A 23804-nucleotide genomic window follows, 5' to 3' on the forward strand; every position below is an offset into this window, starting at 1 on the left:
GATGTTTTAAGCACCTTCTTGCTTCCCACAGTTGAAGAGCAATTCGGGGATGGCGACTGCATGTTTCAACAGGATCGAGCACATGTTGATAATGCACGGTCTGTGGCGGAGTGGTTACACGACAATAACATCCCTGTAATGGACTGGCCTGCACAGAGTCCTGACCTGCAACCTGTAGAATACCTTTGGGATATTTTGGAACGCCGACTTCGTGCCAGGCCTCACCGACCGACAGCGATACCTCTTCTCAGTGCAGCACTCCGTGAAGAATGGGTAGTCATTCCCCTGGAAACCTTGCCTGCGAGAGTGGAAGCTGTCATCAAAGCTAAGGGTTGGTCAACAGCATATTGAATTCCAGCGTTATCGATGGAGGGCGCCACGAACTTTTAAGTCATTTTCAGCCAGGTGTCCGGATACTTTTGATCACTTAGTGTAAATGATTTGGCGGACAAGGTGGGCAGCAATCTGCGGTTGTGCGCTGATGACGCTGTGGTGTACGGTGTGTCGAAGTTGAGTGACTGTAGGAAAATACAAGACGACTTGGACAAAAGTTCTAGTTGGTGTGGTGAATGGCAGCTAGCTAGAGAAATATGGAAAAATGTAGTAACTTCGGTTCATAGAGAGAATTTTAAGAAAGAGTCGTTCATCTGTAAAGAAGACCGCATATAGGATGATGGTGCGACCTATTCTTCAGTACTGCTAGAGTGTTTGGGATCCGTACCAGGTCGGATCGCAGGAAGACATCGAAGTAATTCAGACGCGGGCTGCTAGATTTCGAAAAACTCGTGAGTGTTACGGAGATACTTCGGGAACTTAACTGTGAATCCGTGGAGGTAAGGCGACGTTTTTTTCATGGAAAACTATTGAAAAAATATAAAAACTTGCATTTTAAGATGACTGCGGCACTGTTCTACTGCCGCCAACACATATTTCGCGTAAGGACCACAAGCGCACGATACGATAAATTGGGGCTCATACGGAGGCATATAGACAGTCGTTTTCTCCTCGCTCTGTCTGCGAATGGAACAGGAGATGAAGTGACTGTTAATAGTACAGTGTACCCTCCGTCACGCACCGTACGGTAGCTTGCGGAGTGTCTGTGTAGATGTAGAAGTCTACTGTGGTCTCCCTGTTTTTTTTATTTCTTTTTGTTTCGTCGGTGGCAGATATGGAAGCATGGTGTTGAGAACTCAATGATAAGCCGGTAACCAGATTTCGTTACTATTGTAAAATATGAGAATTTCTGGCGTTTTGAGGACGCTATTTTCAGCAATTTCTGCTCTTGATTCAAGCCCTCATTATTATCGACGTATGCATAGTATTTTTTCACTTGCTATGTTGATGCAGTTAAGGATTTTGTCCGAAATTGGAATTCTTGTCAGACTAATCTCAGGCGCAGCCGGAGATCTACGATTGATTGGAAATTTGCAGTTTTCTTGTGAAGTGGCAAAAGCGAGCAATGTGTAAAAATGGTTCAAATGGCTCTGAGCACTATGGGATTTAACATCTGGGGTCATCAGACCCGTAGAACTTAGAACTACTTAACCTAACTAATCTAAGGACATCACACACATCCATCCCCGAGGCAGCATTCGAACCTGTGACCGTAGCGGTCGCGCGGTTCCAGACTGAAGCGCCTAGAACCGCTCGGCCACACAGGCCGGCGAGGAATGTCTTAGCAAGATGTCCGAATAACGTGAAAACACGAAATGCTAGAAATGCGTTCGGTAAATGTTTCTATAAGCCACTCGAATTTCCCATGCTTTTAGACGTATTTGCTCTCAAATATTATATCAAGGTTGTCAAGTTCGAAACACAAATTTCGAATAGTTGAACAAACCGTTTAAAATGTACAGAGTGATTCCGTCATGATACAGACTTACAGAGAAGATGGAGCAGGGTCACGAAGTCTAAAGTTGTAAGCGAAAATCTTTCCTATACTTCTGGCAGTGGAGTACTTTTAGCCTGGCGTATTGTTGCTAATATTATGTGGTAGCCAACTTTCAGAGGTCATAGTATGCACCAAAACAAGAAAAATACGTTTAGTAAACACGAACTCTAAAATGCGTATCTTAAAAGAGTTACGAGCACACGTGCACCTTGGATACTGTCAAACATCTCTTCTACTGCAATCTCTTTGGTTTCCATCTTTTTGAAGGAGGTAGTATGGACCAAAACAAGAAAAAATGTCCAGTAAATATGGGCTCTAAAATGAGTTCCTTAAGAGCTATGGGCACTTTTCAAAGGAAGAGATATTTCACAGTAGAGAAGATCAACAAGTACTCGAAGCTGTTAAGGTAAGCATTTTAGATCCCATGCCTACTTTGATTTTTTCCCTGTTTGGATCATATTACCACCTCTGAAAGTGGCCTACCCTACAATCTAAGCAACAACGGTGCCGATACATTTATTCCACTGTCAGAGACATCAGAACGATTTTCGCTTATAACTTTCGACTCAGTCATTTCGGACCAGAGTCCTTTACCTCTGAATGATACATTTATCTTTCTAAATCATCTCTGAAATTTTGTAACATCACGGAATCACCTTATATAATATCTGATTTCCAATTGTTAATATGCATACCCAGGAATATGCGGTAAATGTGGTGTGATCGTAGACATCAAGCCACGCTAAAGATGAAACTCCGTTTTCCATTCACAGTCGTTGGCTTCGCCGTCTCCACCAAACTGTCGTCCTTCAATTTAGCTAGACCTGAGGCTACATGGAGGGTGGAGACTATCATACGTTGACCGATTTTAGTTTAGAATGTTTTGTGTACTGCGCATTTTATTCTGACCTTGCAATAGTATTGCTCTTATTGCTAACTGCCCAAACAGCCGGGTGGTGGAGGCGGACGCGAAAGCGAGAGCCGCCCGGCGCAACGCAGGCACCGCCTGAACGCACATGCAGCCGGCGCCTGTGCTGTCGCTCGTTTCTGGCTGGCTTTAGTACCGCCCACGCTATTCACGGAGAAAGCGCAGCTCGCCGTGAAACACTGCGTTGTGGCGCGCGCGTCAAATCCGAGCGCGCATTTACGCGTCGGAGATTTCAGATGTTTCAAACGAATGAGACATAAATATCTCGAAATTTTGGCCCGCTGGAAGTGCTAAAAGACGCAGTTAAAACCGAGGAAAGAACTACCAGCAGACTTGATATAACGCAAAATGGGCGTTACATTGACTGCTGAATTTTGTTGGCGATCACATGAATGAACATCACCAGTACTCAGTTACAGCCACGTGACTACGCTGCAGTTCACACTCAAGTTTACAGACAGACTTATATCTCGACCTTTGCACTCTCCAATAGCATGTGCTAAAAATGAACACCTAAGCTTTACTGTGCGAGCTCTGGTATCTCTTATTTCTATTCGTAGGTGCTAAAAAAATACTTCCGCATTCTCAAGAGGAAGTTCATGACTGAAATTTCGTTAAAATACCTCGCCGCAAAGAAACGCCTTTGTTTTAATGACTGCCATCCTAACTCGCTCATCATATCCACGAGACGCTCCCCTATTTTGCGGTAACGCAAAACGAGCTACCCTGCTGCACCCTTTTTCTCGACGGTCTTTGTCAATCCCATCTGGTAAAGATCGCGCAGCAGCACTGCAGAAGAGGCATAAGCGTACAGTAGGCAGTGTGTCTAGTACACTTGTTGCATCTTCTAAATGTTCTGACAATAAAATACAACTTTCAGTTCGTCTTCACCACAAATACAACTCGTTAGGCGCCTCCATTTATAATTGAAACGAAAATTAAATAATGAACTGAGAAGCAAAGAAAATGATTTGGGGACACATTTCTGTAGTATCAAGATCCGCAGCGAGAGAAAGGGAATATCTAAACTAGTGAGAGATACAAAAATCTCAATAGCTCTCTGCAAATCAAGTCTGCGGCTCTAACAACAAGAAAAACCTAAATATTGTCTTTAACTTTCAACCCGAACAGTACTGGTATATGAAAGAAGGATAGGCTCTTTAATCTTTAAAAAATAAAACTAATGAAAGATATTCAGTAATAAACTATAACAGTTTAATTTTCTCAGTGTTTTTATTCACAGAATCCGAGAAAATAGGAATAAAATCGTTTAATAGCATTTTCTACAAAGACAGAGAGAAAATCATTAACCCTGATGATAGCTAGCTTTAAGAGTAGCAGAAACTGTTTCCGCGCCGTTACATCACAATAATCAAAAATTCTGTCTTAACTGTTACATACCCCGGAGGGTCAACAAGTAGCAATATTTTTCTGTCAAACATCAGATCTCTGAGATCCACCAGCATTACGGTTTCGGGTTTGAATATGATGCTTACGTTCCCTACCCTATTTCTACATCAGCCAACTGTTAAGGACCCGAGAAAGGGTGTTTTTAATCCGATATTGATGAAAGAATCCTGGTGAAACAGATTGCTTATATGGCCGTGTGCGGGATAACGTTTAATTCCTTCGAGAGTGGAATGTGGAGCGCTAAGGAATATTCATAGTTTCCACACTGTAAACAGTATTAGGCATCTTTTTGTATTCAGCAGGTGTCAAGGCGGTTTGAAAATTTTCAGAAGCTCGAGAGTCTAGAAGCATCAACGAATCTCTCTGTCTCTCTCAAAAATATCAAAAGTGAAATTTGTTTGTGGCTATGACGATCGGTGTTCTCTAAAGCAATGGTGGTTTCCATGGAGTATGTGGTTTAGCTCCTAATAGCTATGTTTGAACACAGCATATCTGTGCTTTCTAGAATTGTGTGTCAACATCTCACGACGCAATCATGTTTCTGTTGTTTAACTTTATTATAGATGAAAAGCATAAAATTGTGGATGTTGTGCACTACGAAAGAACCGCAGCAGCTTATTAAGGGCATGTCCGGAATAAAGAATGTACGTAAATTTTACGAAGATTGCTAAATCAATTTGAATATAAATCATCCTTTCACAAATATAACATTCCAGTTGCCTCAGTAACGAAACGAGAGCACATACTAGCGACATGGCGCAGTCACAAACACTGTTGAGAAGTTTCACACAGGCGATGCTCTGGAGAGAGAAAGAGACCTGTGCTTGAGGACGAGGCGCAGTGCAGAGCTACTTACACCACTTCCTGAGGAACGTGCTCGTCAGCTTGGAGCAGATACCGCTACGGCGTCCGCGCATCCTGGCACGATTTCTCCCCCTGCGGCCGTATACAAACTGCGGCACTCGTCAACACTACTCGGCAACGGCAACACGCGTGCTGCGTCTCAACGCGGCTTCCTGAACAGACTGCAGCAGCTATCGCTGTTCCGATCTCGATAGTCGCCTGCGGCCGCGCGCGCACGCAGACCGACAAACCGCGTGGCCGTGAGGGATAGCAGGACCGCCGCTTCCACTGATCCTGTCTGAGCGCGCGCCGAACGTCAACTGGTGTGGCCTCCAGGTCGCCTCGCCTCCTGCGACAAGCGCGAGTTGCCGCGCCAGCCACTTGGCGGCGACACCTCTGCCGGGGAGGGAGAGGTGCCAGCAGCAGGAAGGGGAAGACCTTCTGAGTGCCGGCGGTACTCCAAGGACGTCAGCAGACGGGCGGGAGAGCAGTGGCAGGTGGAATCTGATTCTGTTCCTCCAGCGAATGTGATAGAGATCAAGATCGTACCTAGGGTATGAGCTAAGGACAAGGAGGAGGCACTGGTGATAGAGTGGGTGGTTGTATTGTATAGAACCGGGGACCTAGAAATGACCGAGAGGCTTCGTCCCTCCATAGCCCTCAGTGGTTCACAACAGGCCACAGCAGTTCACCCATCCCACCGCCGCCCCACACCGAACCCAGGTTGTGCGGTTCGGCCCCCAGTGGACCCACTCCCCCCCCCCCCCAACCCCACCCCAACCACCCCTCCAGGAACGTCTCGTACCAGACGAATGTGATTGCAACGAAGAACTTCTAGCAAACAGAACACAGCATTCTCAATGGAGAGAAGCTTTTAGACATAAAAGCAACTTCGGGTGTACCCTAAGTAATAGTTACAGAACCAGTACTTTTCAAAATATATTACGTTTCACAATATATGCATACATAGTAGATGATGTCAGATGTACCACGAGCACGGCCAGGGTGGCCGATCAGTTCTAGGCGCTACAGTCTGGAACCGCACAACTGCTACGGTAGCAGGTTCGTATCTTGCCTCAGGCATGGATGTGTGTGATGTCCTTAGGTTAGTTAGGTTTAAGTAGTTCTAAGTTCTAGGGAACTGATGACCTCAGAAGTTAAGTCCCATAGTGCTCAGAGCTTTTTGAACCATTTTTGTTGTACCATGAGTCTTTTCGCTGTTGATGCTGTTATTTACTGAGAAGTCGCAACGCAACGCTGCCAATTGTAGCAAAATGCGGAAGACTTCGGAGGATTGGTGCTTCATGTAGGGAGTGGATGTTGTGTACTTCCTGCTACTAATAAGGCGAGTACACCATTCGCTTGTTACATGTTTTTACGAGCTTCAAACAGGACCGACTGCAGTAATGGATAGGAACTGTGATTGTTGTGTAGAGATGCGACCTGAGTTGGCGACCCTTGGCTCACAGCTCCAGGCTGCTTTGGCTTCTGTCACACAGCTTGAAGCTGCTGCCGAGGGGCGTCTCTGTGGGGAATCGAATGCGGGGATGCGAGGGACGTCGAGCACATCCCACATGTCCTCCGATCAGTCCATTGCTGTGGCCACCCCAGGTACTGCCTGCACTGAGGTTGACAGCCCACCCATTGTCGAGTGGGAGATCATTCCAAAGTCTGGCAGGCAGCGAAAAACTTCCCGAGGGGCCAATCGTAGGGCCTCCCTGGTTTGTTTGACGAACAGGTTTTTGGGCGTTATCTGTGGCTGTCGATGTTTCTGAGCCAGATGCAGTCGTCCACCCTGTTCCAGAGGAAGCTTCTCGGCCCACAAGGTATGGGCATTCACAGAGGGTGGGAGCTCCAACGTTAGGCGCGTAATGGGGCCCCTTATGAACATGGTTGCCAAGAAGGGGAAGGAAGCCAGTATGCATTCAGTGTGCATTCTGGGGGGAGTCATTCTGGATGTGGAAAGGGTGCTTCCGGATGCCATGAAGAGTACAGGGTGCAGCCAACTGCAGGTGGTGGCTCATGTCGGTACCAATGATATGTGTCGCTTTGGATCAGAGCAGATTCTGTCTGGATTCAGGCGGCTAGCGGAAATGGTAAAGACTGCCAGTCTTGCTTGTGAGATTCGCCGGCCGCGGTGGTCTAGCGGTTCTAGGCGCTCAGTCTGGAACCGCGCGACTGCTACGGTCGCAGGTTCGAGTCCTGCCTCGGGCATGGATGTGTGTGATGTCCTTAGGTTAGTTAGGTTTAAGTAGTTCTAAGTTCTAGGGGACTGATGACCACAGATGTTAAGTCCCATAGTGCTCAGAGCCATTTGAACCATTTTTGCTTGTGATATTAAGGCAGAGCTCACCATCTGCAGCATCGTCGACAGAACCGACTGTGGTCCTTTCGTACAGAGCCGAGTGGAGGGTCTGAATCAGGGGCTCGGGAGGTTCTGTGACCGTGTAGGCTGCAGATTCCTTGACTTGCGCCATCGGATGGTGGGTCCATGTTCCACTTAATAGTTCAGGAGTCCACTACACACAGGAGGCGGCTACACGGGTAGCGGGGGCTGTGTGGAAGGGACTGGGCGGTTTTTTAGGTTAGAGGGTCTCAGGGAACCACAGAAGGGACGTCCGTCTAAAAGTGGGCAGGTAAACACAGTAAAGTAGTTGTAGAAACGATTGGTATTGTAGTTGTAAATTCTCGTAGACCTAACAGAAAGCACTGAAGCTCAAATAGTTGTAGGTACAGAGACCTGGCTAAAGCCGGAAATAAGTTCAGCCGAAATTTTTTCAAATGATCTAACAGTGTACAGAAAGGATAGATTAAATACTGTTGGTGGTGGAGTATTTATTGCTGTCAGAGGTAGTTTTCCTTGTAGCGAAATTGAAGTAGATAGTTCGTGTGAAATAGTGTGGGTAGAGGTTATACCTGACAATTGCACTAAACTATAAATTGGACCGTTTTACCGACCCCCCCCCCCCCCCCCAACTCAGGAGATACAGTTACTGAACAGTTCAAACAAAACTTGAGTCTCATTTCAAATAAGTACCCCGCTCATATAATTATAGTCGGTGGTGACTTTAATCTACCCTCGATATGCTGGAAAAATTATACGTTTAAAGCCGGCGGCAGGCATAAAACGTCATCCGAAATTGTACTGAATGCTTTCTGCGAAAATTATTTTGAACAATTAGTTCATGAGCCCACTCGAAGAGTAAATGGTTGCGAAGCATACTTGACCTTTTAGCAACAAATAATCCTGGACAAATAGTGAGTATTGTGACGAATACAGGGATTAGCGACCACCAAGCAGTTGCTGCTAGGCTCAATAACGTAACACCTACAACCATCAAAAAGAAACGCAAAGTATATCTATTTAAAACAGTTGATAAAAATGCTCTTAACGCCTTTTTAAGAGACAGTCTTCACTCCTTCCGATATGATCATGTAAGTGTAGAAAAGATATGGAATGTTTTCAAAGAGATAGTATCGACAGCAATTGAGAGATATATACCACATAAATTAATAAGTGATGGTACTGATCCCCCATGGTACACAAAACGGGTCAGATCGTTGTTGCAGAAGCAACGAAAAAAGCATGCCAAATTTAAAAGAACGCAAAATCCCCAAGATTGACAAGGTTTTACTGAAGTTCGAAATATGACGATTACTTCAAAGCGAGATGCTTTTATAATTTCCACAACGAAATTCTGTCTCGAAATCTGGCAGAAAACCCAAAGAGATTCTGTTCATACATAAAGCACACCAGTGGCAAGACACAATCAATACCTTCACTGCGCGATGACAACGGTGAAGTCACTGATGACAGTGCCACTAAAGCAAAGTTATTAAACACGGTTTTCCGAAACTCATACACCAAAGAAGACGAAGTAAATGTTCCTGAATTCCAATCAAGAACAACTGCCAAGATGAGAAACTTAGAAGTAGATATCCTCGGAGTAACGAAGCAGCTTAAATCACTTAATAAAGGCAAGGCCTCCGGTCCAGATTGTATACCAGTCAGGTTCCTCTCAGAGTATGCTGATAAAATAGCTCCATATTTAGCAATTATATACAACCACTCGCTCACAGGAAGATCCGTACATAAATTCTGGAAAATTCCACAAGTCACACCAATACCCAAAAAGGGAAGTAGGAGTAATCCGCTGAATTACAGGCCTATATCACTAACGTCGATTTGCAGAACGGCTTTGAAACATATACTGTATTCGAACATTATGAAGTACCTCGAAGAAAATGATTTATTGACATATAGTCAGAACGGTTTCAGAAAATATCGTTCTTGTGAAACACAACTAGCTCTTTATACTCATGAAGTAATAAGTGCCATCGACAGGGGATGTCAAATTGATCCCATATTTTTAGATTTCCAGAAGGCTTTCGACACCGTTCCTCACAAGCGTCTTCTAACCAAACTGCGTGCATATGGAGTATCGCCTCAGTTGTGCGACTGGATTCACAGTTTCCTGTCAGAGAGGCCACAGTTCGTAGTAATAGGCGGAAAGTCATCGAGTAAAACAAAAGTAATATCCGGCGTTCCCCAAGGAAGTGTTATAGGCCCTCTGTTGTTCCTGATCTATATTAACGACATAGGAGACAATCTGAGTAGCCGTCTTAGATTATTTGCAGATGATGCTGTCATTTACCGTCTTGTGAAGTCATCAGATAATCAAAACGTGTTGCGAAATGATTTAGATAAAATATCTGTATGGTGTGAAAAGTGGCAACTGACCCTGAATAAGGAAAAGTGTGAAGTTATTCGCATGAGTACTAAAAAAAATCAGCTAAATTTCGATTACCGGATAAGTCACACAAATCTGAAGGCTCTAAATTCAACTTAATACTTAGGGATTACAATTACAAATAACCTAAATTGGAACGATCACGTAGATAATATTGTGGGTAGAGCAAACCAAAGACTGCGATTCACTGGCAGAACACTTAGAAGGTGCAACAGGTCTACTAAGGAGACTGCTTACACCACGCTTGTCCGCCCTATTCTGGAGTATTGCTGTGCGGTGTGGGATCCGCATCAGGTGGGACTCACGGATGACATCAAAAAGGTACAAAGAAGGACAGCTCGTTTTGTATTATCGCGAAGTAGGGGAAATAGTGTCACAGACATGATACGTGAATTGGAGTGGCAATAATTAAAACAAAGGCGTTTTTCGTTATGACGAGATCTTCTCATGAAATTTCGATCACCAGTTTTCTCCTCCGATTGCGAAAACATTCTGTTGGCAGCCAACTACATAGGGAGAAATGATCATCACAATAAAATAAGAGAAATCAGAGCTCGCACAGAAAAATTTAAGTGCTCGTTTCTCCCGCGTGCCGTTCCAGAGTGGAACGGTAGAGAGACAGCTTGAAGGTGGTTCACTGAACCCTCTTCCAGGCACTTTATTGTGAACAGCAGAATAATCACGTAGATGTAGATGTAGAAATGTGTGTGAATTCTAAGGGACCAAAGTGGGTGTTGTGTTTCACCATAAACAAATATAAGATATTGCCATATACAGACAGAAAGACTCTTTGTTGAATGATCACATGATTGCAGAACAATCACTGGAAGCAGTTACTTCCGTAAAATACCTCGGAGTATGCGTGCGGAGTGATTTGAAGAGGAACGACCACATAAAAGTAATAGCGGATAAGGCAGGTACCAGACTGAGATTCACTGGAAGAACTCTCAAAATTCTCCGGGAACAAAGGACAAATCACTCGTTCCACCAATACTTGAATATTGCTCGTCATTTTGGGATTCGTGTCAGATAAAACTGACGAGAGAAAAGAGAAGATCCAAAGTAGTGCACGCACAGAGATGATCTACTAATTCCAGTGGCAGAAGCTGCAAGAGGCGCGTTATGTGCCATGGGCTGGTTTCCTGTTAAAGTTCAGAGAGCGTATGTTGCTAGAAGAGTGAACCAATATACTGTGACGGATATCTTGCGAAGGGTCCACGAAGATAAACTCAGAGAGACTCGACCCCACACTGAGGCTTACCGGCAACTGATCTTCCTGTGTACCCTATCCGACTGGAACGGGAAAAGGGAGAAATGATGGCAGTACACAAAGTACCCACCGCCACACACCAAGGTGACTTGCAGAGTACAGAGCTATGATTTTATTTTGTAACACATTGTGTTTCGACTCCTCCACCACTCTCCTTTCCAAGTAACTAATATGAGCTTCGCACGCGTACACAACAATTACTCTACCACGCCTTACAGAAGTCAAGGAGCACGGCATATTTCTGAGCGCCTGTATCTATTTCCTTCTGCGTTAGTGGACGATCGTTCTTTTCTACAACATCGATTCAAATTTTTACCACGTCTCTACTTTTTCGTATACCTCTTCACATCTCTTACTGCTTCTGCCTTAAAATATTCTCCTAAATTCAACACTTTCCTTCCGAAAAACATTTCGTTCTGTTGATTCTTCTGCTTTATACTGTGTATTTCTAAATATTTCTTATTTCTCGGATCCAACACCTTAATTTCTTTTCCCTGATACATTTGAAGATATCTGTTCAGCCACTGTCATTCACCATGGAGCTCTGTAGCTGTTCGAAAACATAGAATCGTTCTTTTCCTCATCGTTTCGGTTACTTTTTCTGTGTATTGATGTGTGCCGATGAACGAAAACCTTATGAGTGCAGCCCACCTCGAAACTGAATTGTGAGGGTAGTATTTAAGCGGAACAAAGACGAATGCGGACTCGTTCTACGACAATTTGAATAATAATAATTACAATGAGGTTTCGTTAAAGTATAGCCGGCCGGCGTGGCCGAGAGGTTGTAGGCGCTTCAGTCTGGAACCGCGCGACCGCTACGGTCGCATTTTCGAATCCTGCCTCGGGCATGGATGTGTGTGATGTCCTTAGGTTAGTTAGGTTTAAATAGTTCTAAGTTCTGGAGGACTGATGATCTGAGACGTGCTCAGAGCCATTTAAACCATTTAAAGTATAGACTACAGGATCGACTTACGAATGTTGAACTGACAGTTCGATAGCGCCCTTATGGCACTCATTCGTTGCGTCATCAAATTGATAACTTCCAACTAATTTAAAGGACTGAAAAACTATACAAATGAATTCATTGTTACATGTCTACAGGGTCACGCGTTCAGATAGAAAATAAAGTCGTGAATGCTTAAAGATACCATTATTCCACAATAAAATTCATCATGTAATGGATGATAGAACCTTCTTGTAGCAATACTGGACAAAAACAAGAAAAACTGACAACCCTATTTTTTATGGAAAGAAAATCAAAATTTTCAGAGATAACTATTACATCGAAATACATTTCATATTTTTTTTTCTTTTTTTTTTTTTTTTTTTTTTTTTTTTTTTTTTTTTTTCATCAGTCTACTGACTGGTTTGATGCGGCCCGCCACGAATTCCTTTCCTGTGCTAACCTCTTTATCTCAGAGTAGCACTTGCAACCTACGTCCTCAATTATTTGCTTGACGTATTCCAATCTCCTCTACAGTTTTTGCCCTCTACAGCTCCCTCTAGTACCATGGAAGTCATTCCCTCATGTCTTAGAAGATGTCCTATCATCCTGTCCCTTCTCCTTATCAGTGTTTTCCACATATTCCTTTCCTCTCCGATTCTGCGTAGAACCTCTTCATTCCTTACCTTATCAGTCCACCTAATTTTCAACATTCGTCTATAGCACCACATCTCAAGTGCTACGATTCTCTTCTTGTCCGGTTTTCCCACAGTCCATGTTTCACTACCATACAATGCTTTACTCCAGACGTACATCCTCAGAAATTTCTTCCTCAAATTAAGGCCGGTATTTGATATTAGTAGACTTCTCTTGGCCAGAAATGCCTTTTTTGCCATAGCGAGTCTGCTTTTGATGTCCTCCTTGCTCCGTCCGTCATTGGTTATTTTACTGCCTAGGTAGCAGAATTCCTTAAATTCATTGACTTCGTGACCATCAATCCTGATGTTAAGTTTCTCGCTGTTCTCATTTCTACTACTTCTCATTACCTTCGTCTTTCTCCGATTTACTCTCAAACCATACTGTGTACTCATTAGACTGTTCATTCCGTTCAGCAGATCATTTAATTCTTCTTCACTTTCACTCAGGATAGCAATGCCATCAGCGAATCGTATCATTGATATCCTTTCACCTTGTATTTTAATTCCACTCCTGAACCTTTCTTTTATTTCCATCATTGCTTCCTCGATGTACAGATTGAAGAGTAGGGGCGAAAGGCTTACAGCTTTGTCTTACACCCTTCTTAATACGAGCACTTCGTTCTTGATCGTCCACTCTTATTATTCCCTCTTGGTTCTTGTACATATTGTATATGACCCGTCTCTCCCTATAGCTTACCCCTACTTTTTTCAGAATCTCGAACAGCTTGCACCATTTTATATTGTCGAACGCTTTTTCCAGGTCGACAAATCCTATGAAAGTGTCTTGATTTTTCTTTAGCCTTGCTTCCATTATTTGCCGTAACGTCAGAATTGCCTCTCTCGTTCCTTTACTTTTCCTAAAGCCAAACTGATCGTCACCTAGCGCATTCTCAATTTTCTTTTCCATTCTTCTGTATATTATTCTTGTAAGCAGCTTCGATGCATGAGCTGTTAAGCTGATTGTGCGATAATTCTCGCACTTGTCAGCTCTTTCCGTCTTCGGAATTGTGTGGATGATGCTTTTCCGAAAGTCAGATGGTATGTCGCCAGACTCATATATTCTACACACCAACGTGAATAGTCGTTTTGTTGCCACTTCCCCCAATGATTTTAGAAATTCTGATGGAATGTTATCTATCCCTTCTGCCTTATTTGACCGTAAGTCCTCCAAAGCTCTTTTAAATTCCGATTCTAATACTGGATCCCCTATCTCTTCTAAATCGACTGCTGTTTCTTCTTCTATTACATCAGACAAATCTTCACCCTCATAGAGGCTTTCAATGTATTCTTTCCACCTGTCTGCTCTCTCCTCTGCATTTAACAGTGGAATTCCCGTTGCACTCTTAATGTTACCACCATTGCTTTAAATGTCACCCAAGGTTGTTTTGACTTTCCTGTATGCTGAGTCTGTCCTTCCGACAATCATATCTTTTTCGATGTCTTCACATTTTTCCTGCAGTCATTTCGACTTAGCTTCCCTGCACTTCCTATTTATTTCACTCCTCAGCGACTTGTATTTCTGTATTCCTGATTTTCCCGGAACATGTTTGTACTTCCTCCTTTCATCAATCAACTGAAGTATTTCTTCTGTTACCCATGGTTTCTTCGCAGCTACTTTCTTTGTACCTATGTTTTTTTCCCAACTTCTGTGATGGCCCTTTTTACAGATGTCCATTCCTCTTCAACTGTACTGCCTACTGCGCTATTCCTTATTGCTGTATCTATTGCGTTAGAGAACTTCAAACGTATCTCGTCATTCCTTAGTACTTCCGTATCCCACTTCTTTGCGTCTTGATTCTTCCTGACTAATGTCTTGAACTTCAGTCTACTCTTCATCACTACTATATTGTGATCTGAGTCTATATCTGCTCCTGGGTACGCCTTACAATCCAGTACCTGATTTCGGAATCTCTGTCTGACCATGATGTAATCTAATTGAAATCTTCCCGTATCTCCCGGCCTTTTCCAAGTATACCACCTCCTCTTGTGATTCTTGAACAGGGTATTCGCTATTACTAGCTGAAACTTGTTACAGAACTCAATTAGTCTTTCTCCTCTTTCATTCCTCGTCCCAAGCCCATATTCTCCTGTAACCTTTTCTTCTACTCCTTCCCCTACAACTACATTCCAGTCGACCATGTCTATTAGATTTTCGTCCCCCTTTACATACTGCATTACCCTTTCAATATCCTCATACACTTTCTCTATCTGTTCATCTTCTGCTTGCGACGTCGGCATGTATACCTGAACTATCGTTGTCGGTGTTGGTCTGCTGTCGATTCTGATTAGAACAACCTGGTCACTGAACTGTTCACAGTAACACACCCTCTGCCCTACCTTCCTATTCATAACGAATCCTACACCTGTTGTAGCATTTTCTGCTGCTATTGATATTACCCGATACTCATCTGACCAGAAATCCTTGTCTTCCTTCCACTTCACTTCACTTCTAGATTGAGCCTTTGCATTTCCCTTTTCAGATTTTCTAGTTTCCCTACCACGTTCAAGCTTCTGACATTCCACGCCCCGACTCGTAGAACGTTATCCTTTTTCTCATGGTAACCTCCCCCTGGGCAGCCCCCTCCCGAAGATCCGAATGGGGGACTATTCCAGAATCTTTTGCCAATGGAGAGATCATCATGACACTTCTTCAATTACAGGCAACATGTCCTGTGGATACACGTTACGTGTCTTTAATGCAGTGGTTTCCATTGCCTTCTGCATCCTCATGTCGTTGATCATTGCTGATTCTTCCGCCTTTAGGGGCAATTTCCCACCCCTAGGACAAGAGAGTGCCCTGAACCTCTAACCGCTCCTCCGCCCTCTTTGACAAGGCCGTTGGCAGAATGAGGCAGACTTCTTATGCCGGAAGTCTTCGGCCGCCAGTGCTGATTATTTATCAAAATTTAGACAGTGGCGGGGATCGAACCCGGGACCGAAGACGTTTTGATTATGTATCAAAGACGCTACCAGTAGACCACGGGTCCTCATACTCTGAGATATATTTTTGTTTCTAGTACCTTTGAGACACAATGACTTGTTACAAATTGTTACCAAAGGCACCGTAACAGCTGTGCATTACGTGAACATTATTGCGGACCACCTGCATCCTTTCATGCCTGATGTCTTCTCGACTCCGACAGCATCTTCCAGCAGTGTAACGGTCCGTGTCACACTGCTGGAATTGTGTTACAGTGGTTTGAGGAACGTTACAGTGAACTCACGTTCGTGTCTTGGCCACCAGATTCGCCTGATCTGAACGGATGGAAAACATCTAGGACGTGATCGGGCGCCATCTCCGCGTCGACAAACCACCAGCCCGTTATTCATGGTAATTGGGTGACGCGTGCGTAACTTCTGTTGCCTGGTACCTCCAGATGCCTCCCAAGGACTTATTGAATCCAAAGATAAATCAATACGCTGTTAAACACGTAGCCATAATGTTTCGGACCAACAGTGTGTTTAACCATTGCTTCTTAAATTTCAGGGTTCTGTCCTTCTTATTGGACCTAAAATGTTCCTCAAGATCCTCCTCTCCAATACTTCTATTTTGTGCAATTTATAATTCTGTGTTAGACATTTTCTTGCGTGGCAGCATTCTGGTTTCGTTACCATATCGTAAATCATAAATATTTACATTTATTGATACGAACTTTTTATAACAAAAATTTGTTGTTATTCAGTATGTTCCTCCCATTTTCTGAGGCCTTCGAATTATAGCAGATTTTTCTAACCCATTTTATTAAAAGTAATCCCTCTTATACACTCGCAGCTTTTAATGTCCTCTATATGAACAATGTCAGTAAAATTTTTGGAGCATTTTTTTATAACACTTATAGATTTGTTTTCCTCTGTAGAAATTTCTTAAACTTGCTTCATTGGCTATCCATTTCAAAAGAATGACTTGTGTTTCTACATCCGCTAGATTTTCAGGTAGTGTAGCAAAATCATGTATAAATGCAAGGCTGCTTTTGGTAATTTGTATATAATAATCTCGAAAGATAATAACACTACCATTTTATGTGAGATACCTACAACCTACTACGTACTTAACTGAGAAAGTATAGTTTTTACAAGATTAGTACCTATTATTTTGCTGTCACGTAGGTGTGATTTTGATGTTTTGTAATTTGGTGTCCAGGGTTTGTACACTTATTTAGCCACCTAAAACACTTATTTACTCTGTCTACGTAATTACATGGAAAATACGGAAAACACTTTCACGGTGTTAAAAGCTCAAACTGCCACAATTTTTTCCAGAATAAATATTTGAAAAAAAGCATTAGAAGTAAATTGGACAGTTTTGTGTTATCGATACACGCTATTTCTTAAATTTAATCATAAGTGATACATAAAATGAATGCTATTGAAACCTACAGATTGCCCTTTACTTTTAAGGAGAATAACAATCGTTTTATAAAGTCTAAAGCCTACAGTAAACAAAACAAAAAAAAGGTGACTAAGGGTGGTGGTATGCCGTATTCATCAATGTCTGCAAATTTTCCGATCTTTGCTCTTGTTCTTCGTGCATATAAATGATCTTATGGGAAGGGTGAGCAGCAATCTGCGACTGTTCGCTTATGTGTTCTAGTGTACGGGAAAATGTCATCATTAAGTGAATGTAAGAATAGACTATCCAGGATGACTTAGAATCCATATTTGGTGTTGTGAATGGCAGCTTCTTGTAAATGCAGAAAAATGTAAGATAATGCAGATTAATAGGAAAAACGTCCTGAAATGTAACATTATTTCTTATCTGCTACTCGACATAGTCACGTCGATTAACTTCAATGTTGCGGATATTAAATGGAACGAGCGCATGATATCGGTTGTAAGGAAGGCCAATGGTCGAGTTCGGTTTATGGGGCGAATTCTAGGAGAATGTAGCTCATCTACGAAGCAGACCGCGAACGAAATATGCTCCGAGCGTTTGGAATCCCCATCGAGACGGATTCATGGAAAACGTCTAGGCAGTTCAGAGGTGTGTTGTTGGATTTGTTACTGGTAGATTTGAACAAGAGGTGAGCATTACAGAAAAGCTATGTGAACTCAAATGGGAATCCATGGAGGGTGCCACGCGGTCTTGGGCGTCTTGTCACTATCCGCGCGGCTCACCGCGTCGGAGGTTCAAGTCCTCCCTCGGGCATGGGAGTGTGTGTTGTTCATAGAGTAAGTTAGTTTAAGTTAGATTAAGTAGTGTGTAGGCTGAGGGACCGATGACCTCTGCAGTTTGGTCCCATAAGACCTTACCACAAATTACCAATTTTTAGCCGCGCGGGCTAGCCGTACGGTCTGGGCGCATTGCCACGGTTCGTGCGGCTGCCCCCGTCGGAGGATCGAGTCCTCCCTCGGGCATGGGTGTGTGTGTTGTCCCCGTCGGAGGATCGAGTCCTCCCTCGGGCATGGGTGTGTGTGTTGTCCTTAGCCTAGGGTTAAAATGGCTCTGAGCGCTATGGGACTTAATATCTGAGGTCATCAGTCCCCTAGAACATAGAACTACTTAAACCTAACTAACCTAAGGACATCACACACATCCATGCCCGAGGCAGGATACGAACCTGCGACTGCAGCGGTCGCGCGGTTCCAGCCTAAAGCGCCTAGAACCGTTCGTCCACACCGGCCGGCGTATAAGAGGGACTTGAAACAAAAACTTCATTGTTTGTTGCCTGCGATGCTTTGTGTTTATTTTTAGTTCTGGTATGAATATTGGCATAAAAACGTGGAAAACCTTTTTGCGTTTATTATTTTGAGTTTATTTAATGAGAATCTGTTTATGTAATAAAATATCTTTTACATTACTAATTGTAGGGTTTTCTGCAAAATATTTTGCTTGTTTACAGCTCAGCGTTTCTCTGCCTCGTGATGACTGGGTGTTGTGTGATGTCCTTAGGTTAGTTAGGTTTAAGTAGTTCTAAGTTCTAGGGGACTGGTGACCATAGATGTTAAGTCCCATAGTGCTCAGAGCCATTTGAAACATTTTTTTACAGCTCAGCGTCGTCCTTAGAAGCTTGTGCGTTGTAGAGATAAGTTCTTTTGTGAGTACAAGAAGGATTTGAAACGAAGACCTCATTGTTTGTTACTTGCGCTGCTTCGTGCATTTATTTGTAGCGCGGATACGATTATTGACGTAAAAACGTGGAAAACCATTTTGCGTTCATTATTTGGTAGTTTATTTAAAGAGAATCTGTTTATGTAATAAAAAATCTTTTCCTGTCGTAACTGTATAGCTTTCTGCAACATTTTTTTGCTTGTTTACAGCTCAGCCTCGTCCTTTGAATTGCGTAACTTGTGATTTCTCACTTGATATGACAGAACCAGCTACTAATTAGACAGTTAATAAAGGCAGCCGCAAATTGTAGTTCTGAGTCTGGAACGCAAGCTCTTCTGTAACGTCTTAGAGATCGTAACACACGATTTGCTTCACTTTATTGTCGGTACCTGATTTAGAGGTGTGACTGCTTATAGTTGCGGAGAAGACACGTACTGTTTCACAACAAACAAGCTATCCAGAAATATTATAATAATTTGGTTTCTGGCGCGTCTCTGAAACATTTCTTTCTTCATCTTCAGTGGAAATGGTCTGTTACTTTACATGTATCAGAAAAATAGGTTCTATGTCGAACTTCTTTTTTCTTTTTACGGATGATTTTACTAGCTTTCAGTTAAAGTAGTCAAACGAAATGAATGGAACTGTCTGGGCTCAAGATGTTATACGCATGAAAGTATCTGAACTTTACTGTTTAGAATGTACTCTCGCAGTGATATGCGTGATATGCATCCCATCCACAATGTATTGTTCCATTGTTTGTTCTAGGAGTGTTGCATTTTTCTATGAGACGCGGAAAGAAATTTAATTGACTTTATGGTCGTTAGATATGAATGATTTATCGTGCAACCGAAGTTTAACAGATTCCTTTTAGCACTCACATGGGTGACCTCATACTTTTCACTATTTAGGGTCAATTGCCAATCTTAGCAGCATATAGATATCTTTTCTAAATCGTTTTGCAATTTGTTTTGATCGTCTAATGACTTTACTGGACAATAAACGACAGCGTCATCTGCAAAGAAGCTAAGACGATTGTAAACAAGGTGACAGTGTTCCACTCATCGTATTTGATTTCTATAATGATCAAGCTATTACACAGTGGAAACTTTCGCTGAAAGATTGTAACTTCGCAGAGACTGAAATTCAAAAGTGGCCTCTTGTATACTAATGACACAGCCATTCTTGCAAATAATGAAAGTATTTTACAAAGGGGACTGAAATCTATAAGGCAATGAAGAAAAGGAATTGATAATTTCTAAGGGCAAGACTTAGGTGATGGCTTTTATTGGAAAATGGCCAGACGGATGCAAAGACACTACGGGATATTAAATATAATTTTGACTTCGTAGGGTGCATGAAGCAGATGTGCTGTTATTTGGATTTTCAGTTCGAAAACTGGTTTCATGGAGCTCTCCATGCTAGTATATCCTTTGCAAGCCTGTTCATCTCTGCATAACGACTGAAACGTACATCCATTTCAACCTACTTACTATAGTCAAGCGTTCGTTCTCATCTACAATTTTTAACGCCCATCCCCCTCCACTTCCCTCCGTTACTCAATTAACTATCCCTTGATGCCTCAGGATGTCTAATCAAAGTATCATACATTTCTTTTATTCCTGATTCAACTCAGAATCTTGTAATTAGGTACACGATGTATCCATTTAACTGCAAGCATTCCTCCATAGCAACACATGACAGAAAATTCTACTTGCTTCTTCTCTAAACTGTTCACCGTTCTTTTTTGCCGCTTCTATACATTTCTACTCTGCAGACAAGTATTTTAAAAATACATTTTCTAACTTAAATTTGTATTAAATCTAATAGTCTTAGCATAGCATGACTTAAATCGTCTGCGTTCCATTAACTTTGCTTTATATTTGTTTAAGCGTTTAACGGATCTTCCAAGTCTATTTTTTATTTATGACAAAATTACGATATAATCTACAAACTTTAAAATTGCCCGCCCGACTAGCCGCGCAGTCTAACGCTCTACTTCCCGAGCGGCATGAATCCTCCAGACGGGTTAGTGTCGAAGTCCGGTGTGCCGACCAGCCTGTGGATGGTTTTCCATCTGCCTCGGTGAATGCGGGCTGGTTCCTCTTATTTCGCCCCAGTTACACTGTGTCGGCGACTGCTACACAAACGCCGTTTCCACGTTCGCGTACACCCTAATTATTCTACAACGCAAACATTTAAGGTTATACTCGTCTGGTATGAGACATTCGCGGAGGGTCCACTGGGGACCAAATCGCACAATAACCCTGGGTTCGGTGTGGGACGGCGGTGGGGTGGGTGGACTGCTGTACCCTGTTGTGGGGTTGTGAACCACTGAGGGCTACATCGGAAAAAAGCCTATCCGTCGTTTCTAGGTCCTCGGTTTAATACAATACAATACAACTTTAAAATTACCTCTATGGAAGTGAAACATACACCACGAAAAATAAAAATAGAAACAGAGTTAATGTAGCCGAAATAGAATTTTTTTAGAAGGGTTGAAAGAGCCTGATGGCTATACCGCATAGAATGAAAGAATTGAAGACAATTTCAAAGTGCACAATATTCCGAAAACATTTAACACGTAAGTGAATAAATGTACAAGCATTTGCCTGGCTGTAATAATTTGATGAGGTATGAAATAGAATGACGAAATAGGCTCAATCATGGGTAAAGTGGATGGCAGAATTCTCTTCATTTGTCCAAACAAAATAAAAATAAAAAAAACACACTGTTCGAACAATAGGCCGTGAAGGCCCAGCGGTAGCGACCGGCCGCCGTGTCATCCTCCGGGCTTAGGCATCATCTGCTGCGGATACGGCGGGACATGTGATCAGCACACCGCTGCAACTTTTTGTTAGTTAGTTCATTACTAATAAAATACTAGGAAAATGCAATTCATTTGCAAAGGCGATTGCCTACGAACGACTGCTACGAGCCATCTTAGAATACTGCTCATGTTTGTGGAGCTCATACTAAATAGGAATAAAAGCGATATAGAACATTGTGACATGACTGTCGAATATCGTTGTGTGAAACTATTTCATTGTCTGCCACTATCTCGTGGTTATTGTTTTGAGAATAATGTGCATATTTGCTTGGTTGGAAACATTTGCGTATTTCTCGCTGGGGAGGTGCGTTCCTACTATAGTTTCTAGTTCCTCTTTGTCGACAGGAGGTTGGAGGATCAAGTTTCTGGACTACTCGTCTTCTGGCCTTCTGGTGCAGACAGCACACCCTAGCTGATTTTGAGGAAATGTAGGCGTCGCAATTTCGGTAGTGCGATCCATATTCTGAGCATCTCGCAACTTGACTGTCATGTAACTTGTGTTGCTTATTTTACTATAATTTTCGGTCTCTTTTTATCTCGCTAACTTGGAATCCGCTAGCTGCCCAGATGAGGAACTCTTGCTTGGTTTTCTCCGTACAGTCGTGGTGCCTCCCGCAGTGTTATCGTCATTGTTTTGTTTCTATTGAGATTTTAGAAAACCGAGCTCTCTGTCAGTTTTTGCATGAATTTTGACATCATTAAGAGCAACAGGAATCTAAGTTCTCAGAGCTGGCTATAATTTCAAAATCCCTTAATATGTCCTACAACTTAGGTGACCCACAAATAACAAATATAAGCTGTTGTATACCTAAAATTTTTTGTTATCACTGTGGACTTGTTTTCGAAGCGTACAGTGACCAAATACAGCCACCAGCTGTTCGAAGTTAAAGAGAGAAACACCCCCCCCCCTCCTTACCACACACCAAGTTTCAACATATACAGGGAAGGGCAGCACGAGTGGTCAGAGGTTTGATCGACACACAGATATACACCACTTAAATGCTGAAAAACCTGAATTGGTAACGTCTGAAGGCAAACACCAAGTGTCCCGCTATAACAAGCCTACAAAGTTTCAGGAATCAGTATTGGTCGAGGAACATAGGGCTATACCTCGAAGTGACAAAAATCATGGGATACCTCCTAACATAGTGTCAGACCACCTGCTGCCTGGCGTAGTACAACAGAGCGACGTGGCACGGACTCAACAAGTCGTAAAAAGTCCCCTGCAGAAACATTGAGCCATGCTGCCTCTACAGTCGTCTGTAATTGCGAAAATGTTACTGGTGCAGGGTGTAGTGTTCGACGGGATTCATGCTGGGCGATCTGGGAGGCCAAATCATTCGCTATAATTATCCAGATTGTTCTTCAAAACAATCGTGAAGAGTTGTGCCCCAGTGACATGACATCGAGTTTTGGGAACATGAAGTCTATGAATTGCTGCAAATAGTCTCCAAGTAGACGAATATAACCATTTCCATTCAATGATCGGTTCAGTTGTGTTGAACCAGAGAATCCAGTGCATCCCATATGAACACAAACCATGCCACTACGGAGCCGCTACCAGCTTGCTCAGTGCCTTGGTTTCTTTGGGCCTGTGCCATATACGGACCACACCATCAGTTCTTATCAACTCAAATCGGGACTTATCGGACCAGGCCACGGTTTTCCAGTCGTCTTGGGTCCAATCGATAAGGTCACGACACCAGGAGAGGCGCTGCAGGCGATGTCGTGCTGTTAGCAAAAGCTCTCGCGTCGGTCGTCTGCCGACACAGCTCACTAACGCCAAAGATTGCCGCACTGTCGTAATGGACACGTGTGTCGTGCATCCAATATTGATTTCTAAGGTCATTTCACGCAGTGTTGCTTTTATGTTAGCATTGAAAACTCTACGCAAAGACGCTGCTCTCGGTCGTTAAGTGAAAGCCGTGAGCCCCTGCGTTGTCTTTTGTCAGAGGTAATGTCTGGAGTTTGGTATTCTTTTTAGTATACTCTTGACACTGTGGATATCGGAATATGGAATGCCCCACGCGCCTAGCTCCGGGCAGTGGCGCTGCCGCAGTGGATACACCGGTTCTAGTCAGATCACCGCAGTTAAACGCTGTCGGGCGTGGCCGGCACTTGGATGGGCGACCATCCGGGCCGCCATGTGTTGTTGCCATTTTTCGTGGTGCACTCGGCCTCGTGATGCCAATTG

The 23804-nt window shown here is 43.0% G+C and overlaps 1 protein-coding gene across 2 annotated transcripts in view; it reads right to left on the reverse strand.

Moving 5' to 3' along the window:
• The window catches only part of LOC124711192 (scavenger receptor class B member 1), a 685541-nt gene that overhangs the window by 240959 nt on the left and 420778 nt on the right, over window positions 1-23804 (reverse strand). The window contains exon 1 of one of the 2 annotated variants that reach the window (XM_047241120.1): window positions 5086-5404. The exons of the other annotated variant lie outside the window; for it this stretch is intronic. Within the exon in view, the coding sequence (XP_047097076.1) occupies window positions 5086-5146 (61 nt within the window). The 5' untranslated portion in view covers window positions 5147-5404. Of the gene's footprint in view, window positions 1-5085; window positions 5405-23804 lie in introns of those variants that run through there. 2 annotated transcript variants of the gene reach the window in all.

The sequence above is a fragment of the Schistocerca piceifrons genome, chromosome 8 (genome assembly GCF_021461385.2).
Source record: "Schistocerca piceifrons isolate TAMUIC-IGC-003096 chromosome 8, iqSchPice1.1, whole genome shotgun sequence".
Lineage (NCBI taxonomy): Eukaryota > Metazoa > Arthropoda > Insecta > Orthoptera > Acrididae > Schistocerca > Schistocerca piceifrons.